Source organism: Misgurnus anguillicaudatus, chromosome 3 (genome assembly GCF_027580225.2).
Source record: "Misgurnus anguillicaudatus chromosome 3, ASM2758022v2, whole genome shotgun sequence".
Lineage (NCBI taxonomy): Eukaryota > Metazoa > Chordata > Actinopteri > Cypriniformes > Cobitidae > Misgurnus > Misgurnus anguillicaudatus.
In genome coordinates, this window is record NC_073339.2 from 36,527,100 (window position 1) to 36,549,703 (window position 22,604).

The following is a 22,604-nucleotide window of genomic DNA, read 5'->3' on the forward strand; positions in this document are numbered from 1 at the left end:
CATGTTTTTATAAACCACTGACATCCCATGGCCAATTACTTTAGTCATCATGTGTTTTGAGAGGCTGATGGCAATAGCCCAAAACCACAGCCCAACTGAACCCCTGACAGATCACCCAAAGGCACAATCATCCACATTAGAATGCTGCTCATTAATATAAACTCAATTGTACCCCAGACACCAGTAAACATGTTGTTTTCATTCACTCGAAAACTCATTAGACTTAGGATAAGGGCCCACTATCAAATTTTGTAATGGGCAACATGAATTCAAGCAATGCATTAAACATTTGTGGTTTGTTTTAGCCTTTACGTCCTAATTTAGCAAAAATATGATATACTGTTGTAAGATCTTTTGTTTCAGTGTCTCAGTTGGTAGAGCATTGGATTTGCACTCCAATGTCATGGGTTCGAATCTCAGGGAACACACACAAACACTCAGAGATAAAATGATCAGCCAAATGCATTAATGTAATGTAAATGTATCTTATGGTAAAATGTTTTATTCTCCCCAAAACTTATAATTCAAAATATAAAATTAACAGCTACATGTATAAAGAAATGATAAAATAATACATACATCTGTAAAATATCCATTATAAATCATAAAAGCAATGATTATGTAAACTTGCAATATATAGTGTACATTAATATTTTCCCTTCTCAAACATTTTACAAGCAGCAACAGTTAAGGGAAATAGTGTCAACATTTGAAGTAAATCATAAAAGCTCATTAAAGTTGCCCTAAGAGAAGAACGGGTATTGGGTACTGGTTTTAATTCAACTTTTATGAAAGGTTTTGATTCACTCAAATGTTGACTAGTGTATATTAGTGATAATGTTTAACTGTGATTAGATTTATGTAGTAATATATAATAAGCATGGATTTTTTTAGAGAACCAACACATTTGAGAAGTGTACTATTTTTGGCACCTGGAGCTGTGCAAATCTCCTGAGTTTTTAAGAACGTAGGACTTTCTTCCACTTTCAGAAACACACAACCTTTTAACTGAGATACAGTACTTTCATCACAGGCTAAAATGAAATAACAGTAACAAAATGCAAAAAGAAAGCAAGTACACATCAGTTAAAAAAAACTTAAAACAGTTTAGAATATTCATTACATTAAAAAAATAACAATAACACTATATACTAATATTTTGATCATTTTTGTAGGTTTTGAAGACCTTGATGGAAAACCTTTCCAATTTGTTTTGGCATTTTTCTTTTTTCCACATTGTCTTTAGTTACACAATAGCATAAATCAGTACTTTAATCAAACCTAATTAAATTCCAGCCTTATCTAGGCTCTCAATTTAGAAACTATTCGCACTGCTTTCTGTGTATAACATGGTAAACTTGCAGTTTGAATTAGAAATCAGAGAAGAATCTGCCTTTGGCCTTCATTTCGATAGCCTGACCAAGTCCACAGAGATGTCCTGGTAATGCCACGTGATCTCACCCCTTTTGTTCTTTCCTTCTGCCGTTCTCCTATATTTATCAAGTTCTATTTCTGGATCCTGTGTGGGATTTTGTCTTGCGAACGAGGCGCAGATGTGCAGAAATTTGCTGATTCTCTAAATCTAGAACTATCTAAATGACCAAAGAAAACAAAGTGCAGGTCCTTTCTGCAGGACGGAAATACGCTTTTAAATCTTCCAGAAGATCTTCTTTCTGTAGAGCAGGTAGGCAATGAGCACCCATATGGAGGTGGCCAGGAGGTTCTGTGTCAGATGCTCAGCGTGTGATTGGCTGTTGGCCATTTTCCAGCGAAAGGGGAAGTACTCTTCAAACACCTCATGACCCACGTACACCAAGATTGAATTCATACCTGACAAGTAAAATATTAACATAGTAATTTACCTGCATTACTGTTATTGCACACATGGGTTCCTTAGGAATCGAGCCAATGACTTTTGTGTACCAGTTAGGCTACAGATACCCCTATCCACACTATTCCTATGCCCCATGATGCTTTGCGCGAATTATGGGTGTGACTTCCGGCGCGTACTGTCACTGAACCAGAGCCGGCGATTTCCATTATGATTACGGTCATAATTTCATGTATGAACCAGTGTGAGGATGAAATTAAGAAGTGTCCTGATACATCAAGATATATTCAATCGTTTCATGTTGTTCCTCGGGGGTGACGGGTCTTCAATGTGCAAATATAAAAGCACAGAGACATGCCGTATCTCTACAATGGGACAGTCAGTCGAGTGTTTAATACATGGAATATACAGAGACTTCTTGTTTTTAACCTTTTCAGGTGATGGTTTAAAATGTCACAACTGTCCCTGGTGTGAGGTTTTTTTAAACGGCAATTTTTAATCGACTTATCAAGTTTTTATGGCTACACATCAAGCTTCACGCGATCCGACAGCAGCAGTAACTTATGCTTTTCATTCAACACAATGTTATTTAAACAAACTATAGTAAACATATTAAACTCCTATTACATGTTTTCAGTATTGTTTTCGTTTTATGAAAATATTATACAGTAAATAAGACATGAGCGTATTAAATTATTTGCTTAAAAAAATCATTTAAACCATAACAAAAGTAATGGTATGCGTAAACACATCACAAACTATTATAAACATTAACTAATAAGCAGTTAATGTCGTAGGCTATATATATTATGTACTGTAATCTCATTTTTGTAATAATATATAGTAGCAGAATAAATAAATCAGCATATTTTTATCAGCATAATATGTTGTTTTTGAATAATATTGTATTTATTGTTCACTGTCTCTATGTTTCTATGAAAGGTTTTACTGGATGGATGTGTGGATACAGTTAATAGATGCACGTGCGCCACATAAACATTCAGTTATTGTGCATATTATAGTAAAAAACAACTGTTTTTAGAGATTTACTGCGTTTGTATCAACTATTATGGCAACCCCAAACTGCACAAATTATGCCGGTTTTCCTGGATTTCATAATAAGCATTGAAATGCCAGTCAAAACGGCAGACTCGTATCCCTTGAATAGGACTACTAGCTGTAGTGGCTCACCGGAAGTTTACCCATCTGAGCTTAAGATGGTGTCGCCCACATTTACGTCAGGAATAGTGTGGATAGGTGTAATATAGATGCTGTGTCTATAAGTACAATATAGGTAGAAACAAAGTTCCCTTAACACCATCATGAAATCAATTAGCTGTAAAATCTTGACTGCAAACATCCAACAAACTAATCGTTTTAAAAGTTCAAACAGGTCTGGGAACATTTATTCTGCTTGTGAAGCCTCCGGCGCTTACCGGGGTAAAAGAAAGGCGTTCCAGACCACCACTTCTTGACATCCACCATGTAGTAAAAGACCATGAGAAGCACAAAGGCAAAACAGCTAAGAGTTGTCACATAGGACAAAGACCTGTAACGACAGTCACAAAGAACAGAACCCAAGACTTATTAGTAAACCTGTCACACACTTATCTAAAGAAAAGCACACTTGGTGTGCAACTTATGAGTGTGCTACATATTTGTATTAAAGGGACACTCCACTTTTTTGAAAATATGCTCATTTTCCAGCTCCTCTAGAGTTAAACATTTGATTTTTACTGTTTTGGAATCCATTCAGCTGATCTCCGAGTCTGTCGCTAGCACTTTTAGCATTGCTTAGCACAATCCATTGAATCTGATTAGACCATTAGCATTGCGCTAAAAAATAACTAAAGAGTTTCAATATTTTTCCTATTTAAAACTTGACTCTTCTGTAGTTATATCGTGTACTAAGACAGACAGAAAATTAAAAGTTGCGATTTTCTAGGCAGATATACTAGGAACTATACTCACAGCAGCAAGTCCTTGATTATTACGCCAGTTTTAAATAGGAAAAATATCGAAACTTTCCAGTTATTTTTTAGCGCAATGCCAATGGTCCCATCAGACTCAATGGATTATGCTAAGCTATGCTAAAAGTCTTTGCGTCAGACCCGGAGATCAGCTAAATGGATTCCAAAACGGTAAGATTAAAATATTTAACTCTAGGGGAGCTGGAAAATGAGCATATTTAAAAAAAAAGTGGAATGTCCCCTCAAATGTACAGTATAAATGCAGCAATATTACCATAGGTTTTTATTGACAGGAATAAACCCTTTGTTGGTGGAGCACTTAGTCAACACAGCCGACAGGATCCCCTGCACACATAAATGCACAGTAAACTTCATTTAGATATTACAATTTTACAAAAAAAATAATAATAAGTTGTTTGCAATAGTTTTTTTGTTAATATTTTGAGCAAAATGCCAAAAGGTTAAACGATAACTCTTTCCTCGCCATTGATGAGTTAATTTGGCAATTCCCTGCCAATGACAAATATTTCCGGCTTTCAGCAATACCACTATTATCCACCAGGTGGATCTTCTGCAACCTATAAATCCCGGAAGTTTCACCCTATAGGGCAAACAGCTGTATGTCCGTGTAAGTTTTGAGGATCGCTCTGCATCTATCTCTATCAAAAGTCCTTTACAAAAGCTTTTTGCTCAAAAATTTGTGTTTTTGAAGAAACTTACCCATATCTGAGAGCTGATAAAAAGACTAAAAGTAATGAAGGTAGGATGAAACATTTTTGTTTGTTTGTTTGAAAGCATAGGGTCTGTTCTTTTATTTGATATATATTGTATATTTATATATTTTAAGAATAACATTTTCTGGAAGGCATTAAACTTTTGTGAAAATCATGAAAAATGCTGCCGCTGACTGGCAAATTTTTTTAAAAACGCTGGCGGGGAAAGAGTTAAAGACATTGTTTCATAGCCTTCTTTGCTCATATTTACCAAGGGTGCCAAGTTTAATGGAGGGCAGACTGTAGATTACCAGGTGCAACACTTAAGAAAGTTATTATAAGGCGTTACACAAACAAAATGGTACCATACCAGCAGGAATGCCCACATCAAAAATCGTGTCATTATTTGTCTGTGCTGGTCTCTGTAATGCAGAAGAATTTTTCCTGCCTGGAACACACACACAGAGAGTTAAAGCAAATGCAATAGGGCTGGACAATTTTATTAGATTTGAGTTCAGGCTGAACAAAAATAGATAAAGCATGTGACTGCACCCTTGATGCTAGTCCAGTAAAACACAGTAAGAGAAGAAAAAACTTTTAACCAGACCTGAAGACCCAAAAAAGCCATCAATATGGAGTTGATGCTTCCCAAAACTCCTTCTGGGTCAAATGGCACGGGAGACTGATAAACAACCTGTGACACATACGCACACAATAAAATGCATCAATAAGGGCTAGAACAGTAAGTACAGTGACCAACCTCACATACTGGTTCCTGATTGGTTACGCAATGGTTTTCAGTTGTTGTACAGTCTCTTTTCTTACCCGTACTGAAGGTGTTTGGTAAATATGGTTCTCTCCGAGTAACCAGCGATCGATGTAACCTGCGGCTCCCCCGGTACAGTTTGGATACTGGCCGTAGTTGCCAATGCCACCTGGACCCAAATAACCACTGCAGAAAAGAGACCAAATAAAATCGCATTGTACAAACAACATGTGCATGTATTTATACAGTATTAAAAAAAACTTTCATTTGTTGCACACAGCATTTATCCATCCAACATAGTCAATTACAACCGTCAATCTGTCATTTCTAATATATCCCTGTACACCAATTTTAAAGCCTTATATGTTTACAATACTCAAAAAAGGTTAATTTACTAAAGGTTGTCACAATATTTATAAGAAGATGAATAAGATTTTACTATCCAGTTGGGCAGCCCGGCACTGGAAGAAGGAATGTCAAACACAGCCACACTATCTCAAAGGCAATCACACATAGCCATGCGGGCCAGTAGAGAAAGATATCATGCAGAGAGTACCAGCATGATTCCTGGGAATATAAAAAAGGACAGTAAGAATCTCAGTGTTTGTGCATATGTGTGGAAAACAACAATGCAACTCACACTTGACTCATTTGTGAGACGGTTCTGGGCAACTGCAAGATCCAAAGCAGCAACGACAAGATATGTAAAGCCGAGGCGCTGTAATACACCAGGAATGCGCAGCGAATCCCAAGACACTGTACAGATACAAGCACATAGGCATAAAACACTCAATATTATTGCACACTGTTTTTAAAGATATTTAAAACTATTTATTTTCATTCTGACACAGTTTTATGTTTAAATATAGGAGGCATAAAAAACGGGCAGGTTTTATGAGCAGCTTGTAACAGGTGATATTAAATCAGTATGTTGAGTGTGACAATATTATGAAATGAAAACATTAAAGAACTCATAAAAAATGTTTTTTTTTATAACACAATTTACTTCCTGCGTTGATGTACTGTCTAATAAAACGAAAAATAGTGGTGGGATGTTTCTGAAGGATTGTGCTTTTCCTCAAATAGCAAAAGTCTTAAGTTTGTCGTGATTTGCTACTAGCTATTGCTAATCAGACGAAAATAGTATACGAGGAGCAGTTCATTATATTTAAGAGCATCTTTTCTGTGAAAAATTATATATTTCCCCTTGCAAATAACATTAGTCATCAATATATTTTATTTTCCCCATTTCTTGAACTGAAATAAAAAAATGTGTAATGCAGCTAAAGCAAAAATGTTGTATATAACATCTTTGATATATTAAAGTCCCCATGAAATCAATATAAATATATTTTTTATGAAATATTGCATAGTTCATTATAAGCAATTTATCCTTGTGGGTCATTATTATTATATTTTTTAAATGATGTGCCCCCAAAACTAAAAATCTGAAAATGTACTTCCGCCCTTTTGTGGCAATGCTGCCCTGATGACATCAGCTAGACGGATTAGGTGGAGCATCTGTTAAACCCGCCCCCTCCAACTGTCATGTAGGGTTCACACCAGACGCGGTAGAGGCGGTAAGCACGGTTGATTTACATGTTAAGTCAATGTAAAGACGCAATTACGCATCCTGCAGCGTGGAACACGCAGAATTGAGCATTGCCGCGGGTAACGCGCGAGTCAGAAAAATCAGAACTTCGGCAGGAAGCGAGCGGAGTCTCAGCGGAGTCGCAGAAGCCCCTCCCATGACGCAATTTTCACGTGCGAATAAAGAGAGTAAACTAAAATGTTCAAGCGTCCAACTACGCGCCAATAGTGCATTTTTGCCGCCTCTACCGCGGCTGGTGTGAATGCACCATTAGTCTGCTGTGGCTCCCATTTCTGAATGAAACACCTACTTTTCTATATCCAATCAATTCACAGTGTAATACAAAAAACATGCCCACTATTTTCCATTTTACTCAGAAATACGGCATGGCCTTATGAATGGCTATACAGTATAAATATGTATAATTATGGACTTTAAACTTGTTTTAAAACGTCTTTGCTTACAGCCATTAGGAAATAGGTTTCCCTCGTAGATGGTTTACTATTTGCTAATAAAAGATATCAAATACATTTGTGTTTTTATATTTACTCGTATAAGTGTAATAAGTGAGATAATGTACAAATAAATCCCTTCAGTGATATCACACTATCGGGAACGTGTCGCTTACACCTAACTGTGATACTTTCTAAATTACTCGACAATATTATTAATCAAACGTAGACTTAAACTGATAAGAGCAAACGTCGGCGACCACAGGTTGCAACTAATTGCGGGCTGAAACAACGCAAATATACTGGTTCATTTGGCGGAACAATGTATATAAAGTGGGAGGAGTTAGTTCGAGGTCCAACCCCGCCCCCTGAATGTCGTGTTCTGCAGTGAGGACCATCTCGAAAATTTGAGCTTAAGGAACTAAATGTATGGTACAGTTGACGTCAGGTTTAATTGTTGTTTAGAAATATGACGTTAAATAGCATGTGATTTTAGAGATATGTGTCTTAACCCATTTAAGTAGATAGGACTTTAGTCTTGCATTACTGAAATAACTGCCCGGCGGCAGTGTAGGGAGAAACTTTCCTAAAAAAAAAAGGTCTTTGGCTCAAGGCTTGGGCTAAACTTACCGTACTGCATTTTATTCCCTCTGTACTTAAACTCTATAACAATAAAATTGTATTTAATGTCATCTAAATGCCACAAAACTCCAGTTTTGATTCGATTCACTCTGACATTTAGTGTAAAAATAGGAAACGTCAGTAAAAACATGCATGATAACTAAAAAAAATTGCTTGTTTATATCATTCAGAATACAGATTTTTACATTTTATAAAATAAATAATTTCACAAAACAAACACAGTGCAGAATGCAATTGTCACCATAGGAACAAGGCTGAAGTAACAAATCTATACAGTAAAAGAGCAAAAATTTGTTACAGCTTACAAGGTCCTTGGCAGTAGTTTGGATTGATGATAATCACTCCAATGAGAAAGAGTTGTAGGCTCCTCCAGAAAATCTTCCTCAGCAGATGAGTGCGCCCAACGCCTCTGCGCAATGATCCGCTCAAGGACAGGCCGATAGATGTTCCCATAATGAACACAAACCTGATGTACAGGGTGAGAAAAAGATTCAATTCACTTATATAAGTGATTCCTTTAACCTCATGGTCTTCTGGCTTGCTTTAGCTGCACGGTTGAAAAACAAAGGGTTTGCTGGCATTGTGAAACATAAGCATCCATTTGAGGCAAACTGGCTCATATACCATCACTTATTTTAGCCCAAATTAATCGAAGGACAGTTATGAACTATAAAGTCTAATAAATGTTTTATTACTATATTACCCACTAAGGTTTTAGTGGAGGATAGGGGAGGAGATTTATATGAAATAATAAGAGTCAGTGGTTTGACTTCAGACTTACCACGGAAACACAAGATCAGCCAGGGTGAGACCTGCAGGAGGAAGAAGACAATCTGATATAACTTCCTCTTCTCACACAACTGCTGTTTATGACATTCACCTCAACGAAAAGTCATTTAACTTGTATTTAGCTATGCTAGCAATTATACTGTATAGACTATGAGATTTTATGGGTTTAAAGACAAATTAAGAGTTGTTAAACACGTGACAGACTAAGTGAAGAAACGAATCTGAAAAGATGTCTAGCTTTTTGTCAATACATGCATTCCCTGGTACTCAAACCCATGACCTTGGAGTTGTAAGCTCCGAGTTGAGATACAGGAAATATAGATAAGCGGCCCTAAAACTCAATTTAAACTGATTGGGTTTTTAACAACGCAATGTAAAAACAGGTACATGCACAGTAAATAGGGCTGGGTATTGCAAAGAATTTGGCGATTCGATTCTTTTTTCTTCTTCTTATGGTTTCGATTCAATTACGATTCAGCTTAAATTTGATTAGTTATCAATATTTTATTGAAAATACTAGTTTTGCAAACATGGAACTCTTTAAGACCTACATGTAATGTGTGAATTCAATATAGTACTGCTACACATGCGTCTTTTTTCTGAATTGGTCACATTCACACAATAGACTACGTTTACGACGATTATTTCAGGATTTAAAAAAATATTTTGTATAAATATGTTCGTTCAAGCACAAGGAAACATGAACCCATGGTATTGCGCTAGGCATGGGCCGGTATAAGATTCTGGCGGTATGATATCCTTACGCAAAAATACCACGTTTTCACGATGTTGCGGTATTGCCATTGCAACACTAAAATGTGTTATTTTTAAATGCCAGATAAAAATAAAGCCTTTAAATTATAACATGCTTTCAAAAAATATATAATATTTTCGTAATGTATATTAAATGTAAACATCAAATCACATGACTTAAAGGAATAGTCTACTCATTTTCAATATTAAAATATGTTATTACCTTAACTAAGAATTGTTGATACATCCCTCTATCATCTGTGTGCGTGCACGTAAGCGATGGAGCGCGCTGCGACGCTTGGATAGCATTTAGCTTAGCCCCATTCATTCAATGGCACCACCCAGAGACAAAGCCAGAAGTGACCAAACACATCAACGTTTTTCCTATTTAAGATGAGTAGTTATACGAGCAAGTTTGGTGGTACAAAATAAAACGTAGCGCTTTTCTAAGCGGATTTAAAAGAGGAGCTACATTTTATGGCGTAATAGCACTTTTGGGAGTACTTCAACTCGGCGCAGTAACACCCTCCCATTCTAAGAGGGAGAAGGAGAGCGGACTTTTCAGGCGAGTCGAAGTACTCCCAAAAGTGCTATTACGCCATAAAATATAGTTCCTCTTTTGAATCCGCTACGTTTTATTTTGTACCACCAAGCTTGCTCGTGTAACTGCTCGTCTTAAATAGGAAAAACGTTGATGTGTTTGGTCACTTCTAACTTTATCTCTAAATGGTACCATTGAATGCATGGGGCTAAGCTAAATGCTATCAAAGCGTTGCAGCGCGCTCCAGCGCCTACGTGCACGCACACAGATGATAGAGGGATGTATCAACAATTCTTAGTTAAGGTAATAACATATTTTAATATTGAAAATGAGTAGACTATAGGGATGCATATCAATTAATCGCGATTAATCTATAGCAGAATAAAAGTTTTTGTTTACATCATATATGTGTGTGTACTGTGTATAATAACTTTGTATAGTTAAATGCACACACATGCATGTATATATTTAAGCAATGTTTACATATGTATATACATTTGTATATTTATGTATAATTTATATTATATATAAATATAAATACTTAGTATATAAATATATTTTTTTTCTTAAAATTATACATGCATGTGTGCATATTTATATATACATAATTATTATACACAGTTCACACACATATATGATGTTAAAAAAAACCTTTATTCTGCTATAGATTAATCGCGATTAATTGATATGCATCCCTAGTAGACTATTCCTTTAATGATTTAATGAATTTTGTATAAACACAGCTTATACTTTGGAGACGGTATCACAGAACATTTTAGTGGTTTTGAAACCTTGACTGTTTAAAACCTCGGTATACCTTGAAACCGGTAATTCTCTGCAAGCATGTGAAAAAATAGGGAATTGAAATTTGGCTCCCCCTGTGATGTCACAAGGGGATAATACCGCCCCTTAATCTGCATTATTAAACTGCCATTTTAGTGCAGATATCCGCTCATTTGCATTTAAACAAATATGGGACATACCCAAAACGGCACATTTTTGCTCACACCTACAAAGTGGCAATTTTAACATGCTATAATAAATTACCTATATGGTATTTTGAGCTAAAACTACTCTGAAGACACCAAAGATTTATTTTACATCTTTAAAAAAAGTCTTGTGAAATGTCCCCTTTAATATTTAAATAAAACGTGCAAATGATCAACTTTTGTGTGACTTAGGGTTAGGTGACAGTCCCGAGCATCGTTCAAGTTTGCTCCAGGCCATCGGTTAACCTTATGAGCCCTGTCTGAAGTAAAGCACGCACATTAAGCAATGCAAATCGTTATTGTTTTGCTAAATTGAATATCGATTAAAAATGAAAAAAAATCTATATTTTTACCCAGCCCTAACGATAAAGGATTTGAGTTTACCATTCCAACTCTCATGTCTGAAGAACCAATAGCGTCCACCTCCATAGTTGACAAACACCATAATGATCAAAGACAGGCTGTGAAGACATCATGTAATTTCTGATATTAAACCACCACAACCCAAATATAGACTTTTTACTTAGCATGTCTCAATTTAGTCAGACAAATGCCAATACAACAAAGTGTATTCTCATTATTTTAGTATTTCCCTCACTTATAAGTCTCTTAGAAATCACTGTAATTACATGCCAATTTTTAGGCAAGGTTACCAACAAACCTAACCTTGTTTTAACAGGCAATTATGGTACTTTTCTCAATGCCAGTCAGTTTAATTGTTCTATATAAGAACTAAAATGCAAATGACCTGTGGGCAACTAGCTTCACAGTATGCATAACAGTCGTTTCATTTCTGTGCAAGATAATATTCATCTCCGTTTTTCATCCCCCAACTCAAATATACTGGGAATTAAAATAATTAGCGAAAGAGCATCGTACCCACGGAAAGTGTCCAAAGAGCGAAGCCTCCGCCCTGCGGTTGCTGGAATTATCGACTCTGTCGAGTTGTCAGATAATCTGTTAGGACTGCCGAGTTCCTAGATACAAAGAGAAAATGAGAGCAAATTAATGAGAGTAAAGAAAAAGATTATTAATATTCCTTACCGTGGTGTGATTTTAAAGGCTCGTAATTGGAATAAAAACACTTTTAAATTAAAAAAAAGAAATTACACCGTATTTGAACAACAACAAAAAAGCTACATTTGTTGCTGTAAAAATCCTGCAGAGATTCACAATATCTCAAGAAAGCAGAATGAGGTGTAAAATTAGTTGAATATTCACTTACTGAATTTATCAGTCTCTCCGCCTCAATTGCGCTCCCCAAGCGAAGGAGTAAATTCCTCACAGCATCCAGACTTAAAAGGATAAAAATATGGAGAAATTTTAAAAGCTTTCAAAAACAGAAGAGCTCCAAAATGTTCTGGCTTGTTGATAAAAAAATATGAGGAGCTTATATGCAAAAGACCTCCGAGATAATGATATTGATCCAATGCTCTCAACACAGATTATGTTCACCAAATACTTTTGCTTCAAATCCGTTTAATCCCAGCCTTATTACATTCAGCCGCACTTAGAGTGTTTTGCATCTGAGCTCTTCATATTGTAAGACGTCTTTACCTTCTAACTGTTTTCCAGATAGTAGATAATGCAATCAATCCAGCAAATACCAGAAAAGCAAACAAAATGGCTGAAAAAAATAAAGGCAGAGCAGAGTTTAGTGCATTTAAATTATGTAGCCGATTTTACTTGACACTTCCTGTGCCCATCTTTTATTTAGCATGTAAAAGTTAAGCAGGTAGCCATGATGAGTACATAACTAAATTACGGATAATCAATTTTAATTATTTTGTGATGTTTGGGTAAATGGTGTGTAAAAGAGAAGGTAATTTCAGACATTTAAAGCCTCATTTGCATCATTAAATTTTATTCGAAAAATACTGGCATTTTATTGACTTTAAGCCATCCTGCTCTCCAGACACTGGAATGGGTATCGGATAATGTTATTGAAAAACATTCATTGGTTGACTAGTTATTGGTAATATTAAAGGAATACTCCACTTTCTTAAAAAAAATCCTGATAATTAACTCACCCCCATGTCATCCCAAATGTTGATGTCTTTCACTGTTCAGTCGAGAAGAAATTAAGTTTTATGAGGAAAGCATTCCAGGATTTTGCTCAATTTAATAGACTATTTTGGATATTAACAATTTAGAGTTTCAATAAAATTTAAAATTGCAGTTTAAACGCAGCTTCAAAAGGCTCTAACCGATCCCAACTGAAGCATAACTAGTGATGGTCGCTTTCCAATCACTGTTTCGTGAGGCTTCGAACCCTTTCGAATCGCTTTTGGTTCGAATCATTGATTCAGAGCCTGTTTCAAACTGGCCAAGTCACGTGATTTTGGCAAACAAGGCTTTGTTCACCACAAGTGGGTGTTGATATAAAAATGAACTCATGAATCAGTGTCTACTATGCTCCACTAATTTCGAGTCAGTTTTATTATGAATGTTAATAAAACGAAACGAGTCTATTGTGTTTTTTGATCATCTGGCATTTAAAGTTTTTTGTATAATGAGTGACATAAAACCCTAAGCCGATTGTTTGGGAACATTTTGAGAATTTGGGAAAACAATATTGTTAGGTCTATGTAACTACATGACATACACAATAGTACTAATATTTATTTAATTATTTGTCAAATTTTATTGAAAGATTCACTCTTTCCCCACAATTGACGAGGTATCTTGTCGATTAAGAGATAACATTTGCATAAAAAAGTGTTTCTTAATGAATTTTTATGTTAATCTGCCATACCGCGATTATCCACTAGATGGCATTTACCCAATTTATGACAAAACTGAAGCCAAAACGTTATTTACAAATTTTTAACTCTGTGTATGTTTTGATAATCCTTCTGAATCTGATCTCTAACAAAATTCCTTCACAAAAATGCAATTAGTTCAGCTTTTTGCTAAAAAAAATTCTAAAGAAAAATACCCATATTTAAGAGTTTATAAGTAGAGAAAAATATATAGATAGAATGAAACATACTTTTCCATTTTGTTTGAAAGCAGAGAGTTCTTTCATTTGATATATTTGTATTTTTTATATTTTTAGAAAAAAAAATTCATGGAAGGCATTTTGTGAAACTTTTGTGAAACAAAAAATGCTGGCGAGCAACTTTTCAAAAATGGCTGGTGGTGAATGAGTTAAACAGATGTGAAAATATTTGCACTTGTTTGTAGTAGGTGTGTCATTATGTTTCGGCCTAAATTAAACATTTTGACCAGCAGGTGGCGCAAGCCATTACACATTTTGATCAGCAAGTGTCGCCAGCATGTATGTTGTTTTGGATCGCTTCAAAACAGTGAATCATTTTGCGAAGCAAATGGTTCAATTGATTCGAAGCTTCGAAAAGCTTTGTTTCTCCCATCAATACATAAGGGTCAGTGATGCACGGGTCAATGTATAAACAACCCGCACCCGACCTACGTTTTCAACTAACCCGCCCGCAACTCGGACCTCAAAAAATTTAAAAGTATATATTCTGGCTCGCATTTTTTAAAAGTAGTAATTGTTTAAAATAGTTAATTGGCATCTTTATTTTCGACGACCCGACCGCGACCCAAATATCATTAAAAATATTTTTGGATGACTCGTAACCGGAGGTGACTGCCGGCACCCACTCATTTCGGATCAACCCGCGCATCACTGATAAGGGTCTTATCTAGCAAAATGATTGTAATTTTCGGCAAGAAAAAATTAAAATATGCACTTTTAAACCACAACTTCTCGTCTTGCACCAGCAGTGTGACGCGCTAGCGCGACCTTACATAATGCGTAAGAACGTCGAAATATGTTTTACTTTTCTTGCAGAGAATGACAATCGCATTGCTTAGACCCTTATCCCTCAGTTGGGATCGTTTAGAGCCGTTTGAAGCTGCGTTGAAACTGCAAATTTAAACTACATTTAAACTGTAAACTGTTGAGGTCGTCTATTAAATTGAGAAAAATCCTGGTATAATTTCCTCAAAAAAAAAATATATATATATATATATATATATATATATATTTATATATATTTCTTCTCTACTGAACAAAGAAAGACATCAGGATTTTGGATGACATGGGGGAAAGTAAGTATATTATATAAGGAATATTCCTATAATAATTAAGAATTTAATATTACTAGCATTCGACAAACAAAAAAAGACAACCTATGGTACAAACAAAGAAAACACAGAACATGTATATAAAGTCGACTCACGCAGGAAGCTGTTGACAGGCTCATTATCAGTCACCATATTACAGCTAACCTGCGATGATTCGTCTAGGTTCTTCACCCAAAGTGAATAGTTCCCCTGCTCCCCAAAGTGAAAGTGAACCTTGCAAACAAATCAGACAAATTGTCAGATAAGCTCTCAAATAACATTGTTATTTATATCTCCCCCAAATACAGTACATGAACACTATGTTAACAGTTTGGTGCATCTAATGGTACAATATGGTACATCTGATGTTATTGGTATAAACACTGGCCTAAAACTGTTACTGTTCTTTAAATCATTTATAGGGTGGCATAGTGGGTACTTCGGTTTCCTGCCACAAGCCAAAAACATGCATTCAGGTTAGGTGAATTGGAGATACCATATTGCCCCTCCCTCAACATGTATATGGATTTACATGTGTATGGATTAACCAGTTCTCGCCATGAATATAGCCATAGATTCAGGAATGGCATTAAGAATAAATAAACAAACAAACAAAATCAATTTATTTATAACATACTTGCATAGCTCCTTGTTGACAGGTGTGCTGTTAAGCTGCAATGTCAGAGCGTGCTGGGTGCCAACAGTGAATCCCACAGTAGTAGGGGTCCCAGGACCCGGCCCGGCTGCAGGTACTAGTCCCAGTGGCTGGGGTAAACACTGGGGTAACACACACATGCATGCACAGAAATACAGAGAGCTTGTTGTCAACAGAACAATATTATAGAATTAAGTAGCGCTACTGTTTAGTTACCGGTACATTAAGCATTACAGTTTCATTATGCATAAACCCTGTACTGGGGAAGATTAGAGACATTAGTAGTTGCATGGCTTTAAAATTAATACACTGTTAGATAACATGAATATTTGATACCTGGTAACAGTGATCAGAAAGCACAAAGAGAATCATCTCATCATTGATTTCATTTATGACCGACAGCGCTGCCTCATCCATTTTCAATACGGATATCTTGCGATGAAGGCGAGATGCTGAAAGCAAACAAGCCACTATCTCCATTATAAGGCGCTTGCAGTACACAAATATACATTGAGCTTAAACATATGGCAACATATAATACAGGTGCATACCAAGGCCAATTTGCTGTCTTGGTAGGCATCTTAAAAGGTTTTTGCAAAACAGCCTTTGAGATTTTCTTTAAAAAATAAACAAATCCCACATATACTCACCAATCTGATAACTTTTTGCGGTCTGTAATTCAATTCAACCACACTATAGAATTGCTAAATGAAACTAAAGGGTCAGATGCTTTGGTGCTCCCTATTACAATAGTGACTCTGTCCCCTGCAGTCACATGCTTTACTAATCTGCCTCACAAGAAACTGCCCCGATCTTCCTCAGGAGGGAAATTTGAACCACTAATGTTTGTAAAAATGATTTTGTTGATGCTATGAATGTAAACATTAGCATCATATTATGCTACATCATCAATAACCCAGAAAATTAAGATGATACACAGATCTAACAGAAAATGTGTATGATCTTTAGATGGCTTGCATAAGATCAAAACAATATACAGCATAGCCTATATAATTAAAAATAAAATGTTTTCAAACAAGAACGGCTAAGCATAGGCTAAAACCGGCTAACGTTAACAATGTAGCTAGCTACTTAACAGGCCAAAAACCCAAAATAGACTAACAAAACGAACAAAAATATATATTAGATGTGTGATAATGATCAGTATAGGAATAGCACTGACATGTTGACAAATGTTGACAACGACTTACCATTTGTCACGTGAGCTGCGCTTACAGCTAACAGAAGCACAACAAAAGCCCACATATTCCATCTATATTCCCCTTCAGATGCCATAACATCAGATTTTCCTTCCTTCTTCTCTCTGTCGTCTTCAGATGTAGAGATTTTGCTTGCTTTCATTTGGGGTATTCGACTTCATCTGACATTACGATGACTGTCTGACCTACGTATGACACCACAGTACCGCGAGAGGGATCCGAAAGCAAAGCTCTCCAATCGCTCCTGCGGCATCGTGATGTCATATATGAATAGGTCTGCGCAGCGCCCTATGAAATCGAACACGCCTACTATGACTTCCGCAGTAGTGGAAGAGAAGAGGGTCAAAGCCCGCACGGTCGCTGCCTCAAATCCCAGTAAGCTACCTTCCTGTTCCGCATATAAAAGCAATTATATTAAACAACAAACATATATACATAATAATATATTCTGTAAGTCAACATATTCTTACAACACTTATACGCGAATGTATGAAATTAGGAAACATTTCAAGCAAGGTCGATCAAGCCTTACAACATGCTGACTACGTAAGTCAGATCACTAGGATTTGACAAACATCATTACATTTACCGGTATTCACTAGACGAATGTGATGTGTGCTCCAGGAACAATATTTTGTTCATTTATGCACTGTAAAAAATGATTTTCAAGAAAATAATTTCTTAGTATTTTGTCTTGTTTTCAGTAAAAATATCTAAAAATTCTTAAATTAAGATGCTTTTTCTTAATGAGCAAAACGACCCAAGCCTAGTTTTTAGACCAAAAATATAAAATTTAAGGAATTTTGTGCATAAAACAAGCAGAAAAAAATCTGCCAATTGGGTAAGCAAAAAATCTTGAACATTTTTCTTTAACACTAAATACAAGAAAAAATTGCTTACCCCATGCATTGGCAGATATTTTTTTGCTTTGTTTTATGCAAAAAAAACACTTACATTTGATATTTTGGGTCTAAAACTAGACTTATTTTCTTGGGTCGTTTTGCTCATCAAGAAAAATTTAAGATTTAAAATGTAAGAATTTTTAGATATTTTTACTGAAACAGGACAAAAATACTAAGATTTTTTTTCTTGAAGATCATTTTTTGCAGTGTGTAAATTGTATTTCGCACATGAATAGTAAGATTTGAAAATAGGCCTGCAATAGTAAACTATAGAACACTTTGTTTTATAGAATAATTACTTTAGTATATACACTGTAATACAGTATATAGTAGGCCTATTTACTATAGTAAAGTTTAAAACATTATAGTATTTAGACATTTTTCTACGGTTTACTATAGTAGACTAATGCAGTACTTACTATCATTTTTTATGTTCATAACGTTGTTATGCAAAAAATAACAGACATTAATATTAGCAGGTGAAAAACAGTATAAAACTATAGTAACCACAAATTAGCCGTGCATGGATATATTACAGTAACCATAGTTTAAACACATATTAAAAAACTACTAACAACATTTCGTCCAAATTCCAAATAAAATAATGTTTTTATTTGCATTATTTTCTGGAAATAAGAATTGCAAAGAAAATACATTCATATTAGTTTTTTAGGACAAAATAGCAATGTTTTTGCTTGTATTTGAGTTCAAAAATATTTGCTGGAATTTTAAATTACACTTATGCCTTGTCCTCGGCCTTTTACATTGTTGTTGGATGAGTTTATTGTTGTTGGATGAGTTTATTGTTGTTGGATGAGTTTATTTTGCTGCTGGGGTTTGCTTTTGTTGGAATTCAAAAGACACTGAAATTGAATGTCTGACATATGTAGAAATGCTGATGTCCCTTTATCCAGATATGCAGATGCTCTTTCTGTTAGGACACAACAATGAGATTGTGCCATTTTCTTTATATGCACTGGTACTCTCAATTTGTCATAAACGCTTAAGTCAAAAACACATGCAAAAAATGTGCAAAACGAAAACTGTATACTGCATAACTAATGTTTTCTATTTTTAAATGCTAGAATAAGCACAGCTGCTTCTAGGAACTCTTTATGCTTGCAGCATGAACTCCCATCCATATGTTGCACTTCTAAATGCATGAGTTTGGTAAAAATGCTACACACAAACCACATTAATGCCATGCTGACAACTATAAATATAACAATACTAACAAATAAACATATCTTAGTTAGTTATTAAAATGTGCAAAGATAAATAACATAAAAACCCAACATTACATTGAAAGGTACAAAAAATGAAGCAAAATTTTCTAACATACTGTAAACTACATCATTTTGGCCTGACACTAGAGCACAAAGTAATGTTTTGTTGGTTTTCTTTAAAAAACTGCGAATGTTATTTATCCAAGGTCAAACTCCTCTAAGATATTCATTCAGAATCACTTAGTTTGAAGTGTTTGATTTAATGAGCACAACACTCTAGAAATATGAATACTTAAATGATTACATTTCAGACTTAAAAGCAAGGGAACATTTTGTTTTACCTTAAAGTTGCTGTAAAGCTTCTACCCATAAAGAAAGGGTATTGTGAATGAAAGCAACTTTTTTATTTTAAACTTCTCCATTATTAGCAACATGCCACAAACATATTGACTCAAATTGGGCCATTCTACAAAAAAGGTGGAAATGCTTGTCCCTTGCTTTTGTAGACCCCTTAATAATTTAATTTGACCCAATAATCCCATAATGATATTTATTTAATAAATATAGACTGTCCTTAAAATGATGAGAGAGTTTATTTATTTAATTTTCTTTTTTTCCCTTTTTTAAAACTTTTTTAAAAATGTCTGGTCCTGAAAATTGTCCTGTCTCTTTGATCTTACATGGAAGTTGAACTGTGTTTATTTAAAACCATGTTTTTATAAAACAAATCTAACTTACATTTACCTTTAACCCTGTATTAATTTACTACAACACTGAAATGGTAAAAAAAATACACTATTAATATGAATAATATCAAATAAATATTTGTCCCCCAAATTTATGTCATTGGTGTTACCCTACCCAAAGTACTTTTATTTTGAAACAATGCATCAGCTTTTTGAAGTTTTTCTTGGGGCAAGAGTTCAGTGGAAGAAGTGCAGTGAAGGAAGGCAAAAGGTTTGTGAGATGTCTTACCTTATTCGTCTAAAATATTATGATATATCTAAGAATTTTGAGATAAGATTTTTTGGATGGCATTAGTGTTACTCTGTAGTGTTAACTGCTTTTTATAGCTGGGAGTGTTAAGATCTTTACATAAAAATACATTATACTGAATAAGTATGTGATTGTTACATCTCTTATGAAATAGCACATGACATGGCTAATTGCAGACATTTTGTTAAAAGGTTATTTTTTTCTGTAAATTGTCATTGGTGTTACCGTCATTGGTGTAACTTCTCTAATGAGTACTTCCTAAGCACTATTCCTTTAACTTACCAAGACAACACAAAATGTAAACATGTTTAATTTTATAAGTTTTATCATATTCATTATCTATTATTATATTCTCATTTTGTCAGTTTTTGAAGATACAACGTCATGGATTCTTTATTAAAATGTATGTAAAAAAAAAGGCATAATAGCTAATGCTGATGCACCTTGTTTTGAATCAACCCTGTGTATTTCTAACTGACCTGATATTTCTAGACATTCTTAAAAAATATTATTTCCCTATAAACACAGTCTGACCTTTCAGTCTGCATATACTCACAAAATAAAGTTAAAAAGTTACCCCATGTCTGTAATCCAAACTCATAAAAATAAAGGTGTTTCATGCCATGAAAGAACAAAAAACCTTTAACATCCGAAGAACCTTTCTATCATTATACAATGTTTTTGTTTTGTTATTTAAAAAACAAATGTGACAACAAGTGTGAATAAACATCTTTATTTCTAAGAGTGTATTATGCTTTTATTGTGTAACCAAAAGTTATTATATATAAATTTATATATAATTAAATAAACTTTGGCAAATCTCTTATCCTTGTGTCTTTTATGTTGCCTCTTCTGGCAAGTAAGGTTTGTAACATCATTATAAATGATTTTATTAAAATCTTGTGCCTTATCTGCAGAACCTTTAAATTTTAAGCTGCTTTATTCTACTAAGTGTCTGTGGCTTTGAAAGCCATTTGTTACAGAGAGCATCCCTGTCACTGAGCATATTGAAAGCTGTGTTTTTGTTGTGCATTATGTGCACACTTGTAGGAAGCACAAGTTAATATGAAGCACCTCGCGAACAGTCTTGCTCGAAACTGTATTCATGACTGAAGGTTTTAATCATGGCTCATGAAGACTCCTGTAAGAAACCTTTTGAGCATTTCCTTGCGCTTTTATTCTGCTGTTGGCTTCTCATTATGAAATTTCTATTAGTAGTGAGCAACAGTTTAAAGAGAATATGAAGGAAGCTTTTAAGAAAACACATTCTTAAGGTTATAAGCTTATAATGCCTACAATAATATGCTCCTTGGTCTGATGTTTACAAAAAAAGAGCTTGGGTAAAGACAAAAGTAAATACATTTAAGGGAATTATTTCATGCTTGAATAGTTAAAATTTAAACCTAAGAAATATTTACTACCGTCCCAGATCTCTCTCCATTTAATGTAGATGGCCATTAGTGTTGTAAAAGAGATATAGAAAATTGTATATGTATAAAATGACCTTAAAGGTGCAGTGTGTAATTTTTAGAAGGATCTCTTGACAAAAATGCAAAATAATATACAAAATTATTAGGGGTGTATAAAGACCTTTTTATAATGAACCGTTAAGTTTTTATTACCTTTAAATGAGACGTTTTATCTCCATACACTGAGGGTCCCTTTACGTGGAAGTCGCCATTTTTTGCCCCCATGTTTCTACAGAAGCCCTTAATGGACAAACTTTTTTTTACTAAGTTGTCTCTGACGATTGCATGTTTTTTTGGTGACGGCTACCGTAGCTTCTCCATGCGTTTCAAAAGTGAGGGGTGAGCAGTGGACTAAGCAATTGGTTGCAAATTTGTAACCTCACCACTAGATGCTGCTAAAATGTACACACTGCACCTTTAATATGCCTAAACGCATAAAAAAGTACAAAGAGTTTGTGCAGTACCCTTGCAAAGAGTACACATTTGTACCTTATGTGTGTATATTAGTACCTCAAATATAAATACATATACCTAAATGTTATACATAGGAACTTTTTAAAGGGGACCATCTCTGGGACAGCTTTTCAACCTTTATTCTGAGTATATACTATACTACAGACCTTGAGAAAAGTAAAAACAAAAATGTAATTTTATTAAAAATGTGTAGTCCTTTGTTCAATAAGAGCTATGCCGAAAAGTGCAAACATCAAACTCCTTAAAAAAAAAAAATTATTGTTTTATTATATTAAAAGTGAAAACTGTTTTAGCTGCAGTAACTGTCGTTGTGGTTGTTGTTGTTTGTGTGTGTGTGTGTGTGTGTGTGTGTGTTTGTTTGTGCGGGCGTGTTTGTTTTATTGGAGCAAAACCATGTTTAATTTTTCATAAAGGACAGGAAAAGCCAGTCGGTATTCTTGACTGATGGATTTGATCCACAATCTGTTTAGTCAGTGATCCTCAAAGATATCCTGCCATTTACTGAAATGTTTACCTAGGTTTCTAACCGTATC

The 22,604-nt window shown here is 34.8% G+C and overlaps 1 protein-coding gene across 1 annotated transcript; it reads right to left on the reverse strand.

The window, feature by feature from the left end:
* Positions 1–465: 465 nt before the first annotated feature.
* Positions 466–17,210, reverse strand: hgsnat (heparan-alpha-glucosaminide N-acetyltransferase). Its single transcript, XM_073865806.1, has 18 exons — positions 16,996–17,210; positions 16,121–16,236; positions 15,766–15,906; positions 15,246–15,363; positions 12,595–12,664; positions 12,263–12,332; positions 11,917–12,014; positions 11,422–11,498; positions 8,747–8,777; positions 8,271–8,431; positions 5,921–6,036; positions 5,723–5,847; positions 5,340–5,463; positions 5,122–5,208; positions 4,885–4,962; positions 4,076–4,146; positions 3,268–3,380; positions 466–1,830 (listed from the first exon to the last, which is right to left on the reverse strand). Exons 1-18 carry the CDS (start codon positions 17,144–17,146, stop codon positions 1,649–1,651), a joined length of 1,929 nt encoding a protein of 642 aa, XP_073721907.1. The 5' UTR covers positions 17,147–17,210; the 3' UTR covers positions 466–1,648.
* Between the last annotated feature and the right edge of the window lie 5,394 nt (positions 17,211–22,604).